The sequence below is a fragment of the Octopus bimaculoides genome, chromosome 6, assembly GCF_001194135.2.
Source record: "Octopus bimaculoides isolate UCB-OBI-ISO-001 chromosome 6, ASM119413v2, whole genome shotgun sequence".
Classification (NCBI taxonomy): Eukaryota; Metazoa; Mollusca; class Cephalopoda; order Octopoda; family Octopodidae; genus Octopus; species Octopus bimaculoides.
The window spans coordinates 90,955,283-90,963,709 of NC_068986.1; the positions used below are offsets into that span (position 1 = coordinate 90,955,283).

The 8,427-nt window shown below is 37.5% G+C and overlaps 1 protein-coding gene across 3 annotated transcripts in view; it reads right to left on the bottom strand.

Annotated features, from left to right (window-relative positions):
• The window catches only part of LOC106869814 (2-(3-amino-3-carboxypropyl)histidine synthase subunit 1), a 103,760-nt gene extending 97,093 nt beyond the window's left edge, over positions 1-6,667 (bottom strand). For 2 of the 3 annotated variants that reach the window (XM_014915701.2, XM_014915699.2), the window contains exons 1-3: positions 6,560-6,667; positions 4,017-4,093; positions 1,475-1,544 (exon numbers count right to left, since the gene is read on the bottom strand). In XM_014915701.2, the coding sequence (XP_014771187.1) occupies positions 1,475-1,544; positions 4,017-4,093; positions 6,560-6,635 (223 nt within the window). In that variant the 5' untranslated portion in view covers positions 6,636-6,667. Of the gene's footprint in view, positions 1-1,474; positions 1,545-4,016; positions 4,094-6,558 lie in introns of all 3 variants that reach the window. The other variant, XM_052968958.1, reaches the window with a different exon arrangement.
• Between the last annotated feature and the right edge of the window lie 1,760 nt (positions 6,668-8,427).

Consider the following 8,427-nt stretch of genomic DNA (forward strand, 5'->3'; position numbering starts at 1 on the left):
TATCGGTCTCTTTTGCCGAACCGCTAAGTTACGGGGACTTAAACACACCAGCATCGGTTGTCAAGCGATGCTGGGGGGACAAACACAGACATACAAACACACACATATATATATATACACAAATATACGACGGGCTTCTTTCAGTTTCCGTCTACCAAATCCACTCACAAGGCTTTGGTCGGCCCAAGGCTATAGTAGAAGACACTTGCCCAAGGTGCCACGCAGTGGAACTGAACCCAGAACTATGTGGTTGGTAAGCAAGCTACTTACCACACAGCCACTCCTGCACCTATGTTTATTTTTTTTATTGATTTGGTCTGAATAAAGGAGCTGTATGGTTAAGAAGTTTGCAATCATATAGTTGTAGGTTTGATCTTGTTACACAGCAAGTACCTCTCCTACTACTGCTTCAAGACGACCTAAGCATTGTGAGTCACATTAGGTAGAGGAAACCTAATTTCACTCATAATTGTGAGTGAGATGGTGAGAAAGCTCACTGAAGGGTCTGTACATGTCCTTGAGTGATAGACTTAATGTTTCCCAGTTAAACATCACAATCTGGCCATCAGTTATCTTTGCAAACATTTAGATCAAATCTACAATCTGAGGATAATTCAAAATGTCTTATTGTAGCACTTCATGTGTTGTGGTTTCTTCTTCCATTTCCACACACCAGTCTTGGAAGACTATAAATATTTATAAGTGCTGATCTTTACCTTTTAACTACTAGATAATACAAAAAAGCACGAGAGTAAAACAAGATTATACATCATCATCATCATCATCGTTTAACATCTGCTTTCCATGCTAGCATGGGTTGGACGATTTGACTGAGGACTGGTGAACCAGATGGCTACACCAGGCTCCAGTCTGATTTGGCAGAGTTTCTACAGCTGGACGCCCTTCCTAACGCCAACCACTCCGAGAGTGTAGTGGGTGCTTTTACGTGCCACCAGCACGAAGGCCAGTCAGGTGGTACTGGCAACAGCCACACTCAAAATGGTGTATTTTACGTGCCACCTGCACTGGCAACGATCTCGCTCAAATGTCTTTACACATGCCGCCGGCACAAGTGCCAGGAAGGCAACGCTGGGCACAGGTGTCATCATGCAAAATCTAAGAGATAGAGATGAAAACATAGGTGGGGATAGAAGGCCAGTGAATTGAATGGACCTAGGATAGAGCAATACAAAGATTGTATGTTTAGACTAGTGAAAATAGAGGGTATGGACATAGAATGCATACATGCACACACACCGACACACATGCATATATGCAACAGACACCTACAGTTTCTGTTTAACAAATTTCACTCACAAAGTATTGGTTGGTCAGGGCTACAGACAGAAGACACTTGCTCAAGGTACCAGCAACAGAATGAAACTTAGAATTACATGATTGTGAAGTGAAATTGTTAACCACATAACAACACATTCGCCTATATAAATATGAACATGTTTCTAGCACAACTCACCTCTTTGAGCTCCTGTGCTTCTGATTCTCCAGATACTTTTATGAATTTCAAAATTATAATTCTTTGGAAGCTGTTAAAAGATTATCAGGAAAATGATAAATAAACAAAAGAAATAACAGGAAAAAAATTCATTATGTGCATCGTTACATTTAAAACAAAAATTTTATCATGGAATTCTTCACATTTGAGTAAGATATCCATGCATATGGTGGTGGATACCTCTGCATGAGTTTTTATTGAGATGTCCATTGCCAACAAACTGCCTCATCAAGTCCTGGATCTAAAAGCAAAGGACATTGAAATAATGAGGATAAGTAATTTCTTATTGTTTTCTCTCCATGAGTGTAGGATTTGAACTCAGTACTGCTAGTTATAGTATATTCACAGCTTATAGCTGTGAGCTGACAGCAGCTAGTTACACAGTATGTTTACAGCTGTGAGCCTAAAGTTCCTAGTAATACACTTTTTCCACTGCTTAGTTGTGAATTGGGGGTTGCTAGTTATACAATATGCTTACAGTTATAAGTGGGGGCTGCTAATAAGACAGTATGTTAAGTTGTGAACTGGGAGCTGCTAGTTTCATAGTATATTCATAGTTGTGAGCTGGGAGTTAGTTGCTAGTCACACACTTTGTCCACTGTTTCTAGTTGTGAACTGAACTAGACGCTGCTAGTTATATAGTATGCTCATTGTTAAGTGTGGTAAGCTGCAAGCTGTATACAAGAAATTAGAGAGAATCAGCCAAAGTTAGATATCTTTTGATCAAGAGCACAGTAGGAGAATATAAAGCACTGACCCTTCTGTTGCTAATCCATCACTCTATCAACTCAACCAGCTGTGGATTGTTTGGATGAATTTAATTATTTCATACAAACATCATTTAAATAGAATCAAATATGGGTTTCTAACATCACAACATCATCTCTTTTTGTAGGTCAAAGGAAATAGTTGTAATTGATTAGATTAGTTCTATTAGATGTGTGGTACATAATTTATTGACCTCCAGAAAGATGAAAAGTGAAATCAACTATCAGGAATTGAACTCAAACTTTAGAAATAACTGTCAATTAAGGAACAAGGCCAGCACTTTTTAGTCGATTACATTGACCACAGTACTTGACTGGTACTTTATTCTATCAACCCAAGAGGGATGAAAGACAAAGTTAACCTCAGTGAGATTTGAACACAGAATGTAAAGAGTCAGAATAAATACCATAAAGCATTTTTTCTTAATGTTTTAACAATTCTACCAATCCACCATCTTCAGAATGACTAAATAATGTAAGGTGTCTAGTCTAGTAATCTACCATTTTCTGCTGCTCCATCATTTTCATATATAACTAAATAATGGTTTCAAATTTTGGCACAAGGCCAACAGTTTCAGGGGAGGTGAGTTAGTCGATTACATTGACCCCTAGTGTATATAGACAACTATATCCTTTGACCTACACAAAGAGATGATGTTGTGGTGATGTCAGAAACCCATATTTGATTCTATTTAAATGATGTTCGTATGAAATAATTAAATTCATCCAAACAATCCGCAGCTGGTTGAGTTGATAGAGTAATGGATTAGCAACAGAAGGGTCAGTGCTTTATATTCTCCTACTGTGCTCTTGATCAAAAATATCTAACTTTGGCTTATTCTCTCTAATTTCTTGTATACAGCTTGCAGCTTACCACGGCCAACAATGAGCATACTATATAACTAGCATACTATATAACTGGACTGGTACTTATTTTATTGACCTCAAAAGGATGAAAGGTAAAGACAACTTCAGCGGAATTTGAACTCAGAACATTTATGGACAAAATGTTGCCAAGCATTTTGACTGACATGTTAACAATTCTGCCAGCTCACCACTTTAAATCTAATTGAATAATAAATGAAAGTGTTACTTAGGGATTTTAATTACCTTTCTACAGCTTTGATATGTACCAGTATTAAAAAAGGACATTGGAATGCTTGCTTTAGTTAAATGAAATAAAATAACTGTCTTGTAAAAATAGCTGTTTGACAAACAAAGATCAATAAAATAAGTATTACAGTGAAATAAATACTGCGATTGATATCATCATCATAGTCATCATTATTCAATGTCCACTTTTCCATGCTTGCATAGATTAAACAGAATTTACCCTTCTCATGCCAAACCTCTCCTGTTTCCAACTAAAGTAACATTCCCTGTGACCAGACATGTTTCCATGGAAGACTAAAATTGAAGGACACCATTTCCATGATGGTGACTTTCGTTTACAATTACACATGAACTCTAGGCAAGGAGACAGTAACACATATACGGGATTCTTTCAGGTTCTGTCTACAAATCCACTCAAAAGGCTTTGGTTGGCTCAGAGCTATAGTAAACGAACTTGCCCAAGGTGTTTCATGGTAGAACTGAACCTGAGACTATGTAGTTAGAAAGCAAACTTCTTATCACACAGCCATGCCCGTGCCTAATTGACTAAAAATCTTTAAAGTGGTGTTTTTGTATGGCTGCTGTCCAAAGATTAAAACCATCAAAAGAAAAATAATATTTACTTCATCAATAGCACTTTGCAGTTGAGGATCATTTAGAATGTCATCTGGTATCTTGTTGGTTGCACGTCTCTTCCCAGCTGAAAAAGAAAAAATAACAAAAAAGAAGGATGTAAACAAAAGTATATACACTATTCCAAATAAATCTATAAATACCATTTAGAATCATCATCATCATCGTTTAACGTCCGCTTTCCATGCTAGCATGGGTTGGATGATTTGACTGAGGACTGGTGAAACCAGATGGCTACACCAAGCTCCAATCTGATTTGGCAGAGTTTCTACAGCTGGATGCCCTTCCCAACGCCAACCACTCCGAGAGTGTAGTGGGTGCTTTTACGTGCCACCGGCACGACGGCCAGTCAGGCGATACTGGCAATGGCCATAAATTCCATATAGAAAAAACTTACATATATTTTCATCATCTTTATACCTTATAAACAATTTTGCCTGGTTATATCATTTGCCTTGTGTTAGCATTTTGTTGAGCCTGAAGACAATACAGACTGGTTGACTTGGCAAGTTGTGAGATTACCAGTTCATGGCTTGTGATTTTGAATCTGCTGCAGATGTCAGACGACCTAGCTGTGAAAGAATAGGAACAATATTTTCTAAGAATGCTGTGATAGACTGGCATCATATCCAAGGAGTTTACTCTCACCTATTATTAAATAGAATATAGAATATGTACTCTCACTTATTATTAAATAGAATATAGAATATAATACAACCTTCATCAAATTTTACGGAGCATGTAAATAATTATGGCTTCTTTTTTTAATGTAGTTCCTATTAGCAGCCACAAGACATAAGAAACTCTTTGTTGATAAGATTCCTGAAGTCTACACATCTTCATACTTATTCTAGCTGCTGTTAATTTCTTCTATCTAAACTTTACTGTGGATACTTATTTTATTTTTATTAGTGTTGATGTAATTGACTAGTCTCCTTCCCCCAAATTTCAGGCCTTGTGCCTAATGTAGAAAGTATCATCATTATTATTATTATTATTGGGTGGCAAGCTCGCAGAATCGTTAGCACGCTGGGTGAAATGCCTAGCAGTATTTCGTCTGCCGTTACGTTCTGAGTTCAAATTCCGCCGAGGTCGACTTTGCCTGTCATCCTTTCGGGGTCAATTAAATAAGTACCAGTTACACACTGAGGTCGTTGTAATCGACTTAATCTCTTTGTCAGTTCTTGTTTGTCTCATCTATGTTCAGCCCCCTGTGGGCAATAAAGAAATAAGTTATCATTATTATTGTTGTTGTTGTCAGGACAATAGATTGTCAGAATTGGTAGACCATCAGACAAAATGCCTAGCAGTAAATTTTTTTTAGTTCAAATCCCACCAAGATTGGTTTTTGTTTTCTGAGGTTCATAAAACAAGAATCACTGTATTACTGGATCAATTGAATTAACTGGAGCATCCTTAATAATTCCTTATCCTGATTGTTTTGTCATCATAAGGCTGCCTTTGTAACCTGTTTTTGGCATTAACGTTGATTAATATCACCTATGCTTTCCAGTCAGATCTTCTGGGATAAAAGCAGATTTTTTTCTTTTCTTTTTCAAACATAATATAAAAACATTGTGAGATGTATAAACTGTTTCAGATGACTAATTAAATAGCTTAAAGAAAGAGCTTCTATGCAGTTGCTCCGTATGCTAGAAATAGTAAACAAATATCCTAAAATCACACTGTAATATCTTTTTTTTTTAATGGAAGGACACATTGAATACTGTAGTTAGAGATATACTAAAAGGGGGGAGGGTCACAAATGGAACACCTTTGATCATAGTTCTGTTAGAGCAGAGCTAGTCTGGATCTAACGAACAACAGCTTTAAGAAATATATACGAAAGATACGGTTATTTGAGCTGGTAATTTGCTTAAATTACATTTAATTGAAACAAAATCAACAAGCTATAATCTTTTGCTGTACTTCAAGATAATTGTTTCTTTGGTACATATCCACTATTACTTCTTTTCTCTTTTACAAAGAAGAAATGACTAATAAGTGAGTTAGATAAGTTTATTTGTTGTTGTCAGTGGAGAGAATGTGCCGTTGTTTAACCCCAGACTAGATCTGACCAAGCAGATCTATGAACAAAAGGCATTCCAGCCCTGATCATCCTGTATTTTTCGTGTTGCTGGAGCTGTAAGCAACAAACACTCGGTTGATTGAACTGAACATCAGGTACATATTATGTAAGAGATCTTTTACCGTAAGATTGCCTTGAAAAAAAAAACTAAATAATAAAGAGACATGTAAGACAAAATATGAAGAGAAAGAAAACAGGAAGTAGTGATGCTGAGACTAGACCCAATGTTTTCCAAAAGAACTAAGTAAATTGAACTATCTTCAGCCTGGGTTAGAAACCGTTCTGCTTTTTCGGCTTACTGCGATTTTACCTCGTGTGAGACATCGCTTTCCCATAACATAAACACGTGTATATCATATAATATGAAAGAGAAGATCAAATTATAAGAGTAATATTACAAAATATTCATGTTATTAGGTAACATAGCAAAATCTAAAAGACTACCTCCAGAAAAAACCTTTTGCGGATGTTGTTTGGCTGAAATAACCACCGGACTATTCGACTCCACGTCGTCAGCCATTTTCAAATACGATGTTGCGCGTAAACATGCTAGAGTGATCTGCCCCTAGCTGGTTCCATGACAACCGACGAAATTGTTTACTCTATGTTATATTATTAATCAAAGACATTCAAGCGGATCCCATCCCGGCTTTTAATCCATACAGTGTATACAAAACAACGTTATTTAATGTAACCTTCCTTTTCCTCTTAAAGTGTTAGTGTGTGATTAAAAGTTTTCTTGTAGTTTGGGTGAGCGCATAGAAAATCTATCATTAGTTCGTGTACCTGGTGAATTAATGAAGCTTGTGCTTTCTGCTGTTGTGTAGTCGCAGGTCAGTCGTAGACAGACAGACAGATAGATAGGTGGCTGGATGGGAATATTGATTGATAAATAAATAGACAAACTGATGAATTAATATTTTATTTGTATATCATATGGAGTTATAAAATTATATATTCATGGTCAAATATATTTAATCAATGATAATCAAGAAGGAATTTCCTTTTTTTTAGTCGCGAAAAAAAACCCCAAGAAACGAAAAGAAAAATCACATAAAAGAAAGAAACTAAAAATAATCTTTTCTACTCTAGGCACAAGGCCCGAAATTTTGGGGGAGGGGGGTCCAGTCGATTACATCGACTCCAGTATGCAACTGGTACTCTATCGACCCCGAAAGGATGAAAGACAAAGTCGACATCGGCGGAATTTGAACTCAGAACGTAACGGCAGACGTAATACCGCTACGCATTTCGCCCGGCGCGCTAACGTTTCTTATTTCTTTATTGCCCACAAGGGGCTAAACATAGAGGGGACAAACAAGGACAGACAAACGGATTAAGTCGATTACATCGACTCCAGTGTGTAACTGGTACTTAATTTATTGACCTCGAAAGGATGAAAGGCAAAGTCGACCTCGGCGGAATTTGAACTCAGAACGTAACGGCAGACGAAATACTGCTAAGCATTTCGCCTGGCGTGCTAACGTTTCTTATTTCTTATTTCTTTATTGCCCACAAGAGGCTAAACATAGAGGGGACAAACAAGGACAGACAAAGGGGTTAAGTCGATTACATCGACTCCAGTGTGTAACAGGTACTTAATTTATCGACCCCGAAAGGATGAAAGGGAAAGTCGACCTCGGCGGAATTTGAACTCAGAACGTAACGGCAGACGGAATACCGCTAAACATTTCGTCCGGCGTGCTAACGTTTCTGCCTGCTCGCCGCCTTAAAGAGAGACTAAAAATGTTGACAGCTTCGGTATGGTAGGAAGCTTGCTTTCTAACTACATGGTTCAGGATTCAGTCCTTCTACGTGACATCTCGGGCGAGTGTGTCTCCTACTGTAGCCTCAAGTCGACCTAACCCTAGTGAATGAATTTGGTAGACGGAAACTGAAAGAAGCCCATCATGTGTGCGTGTGTGTGTGACTACCACTTGACAACTGGTGTATGTGTGTTTATATCTCCGGTTTGATGAAAGAGACCGCTAGAATAAATACTAGGCTTTAAAAATAAGCCCTGTGATCGCTTTCTTCAACAAAAACTCTTCAAGGTGGTGCCCCAGCATTGCCGCAGTCAAATGACTGAAACAAGTAAAAGAGAAAAGACCTCATGGTACGTTTTTAAAAAGTTGTACCGCTGCATAAAGTTTGGGCAGACGTAAAGAATGTGAATCGCACCCACTTTCGTTTTTTTGGGGGGGTTTTTTTGTACAGAATCCTCCATTTTCGAGTACGGAGATTCTGCAAAACAAAAAAAAACAGCATTTTAAAATTTTAATTCTCCACCCACCAAATTCTTCAATTTTTTT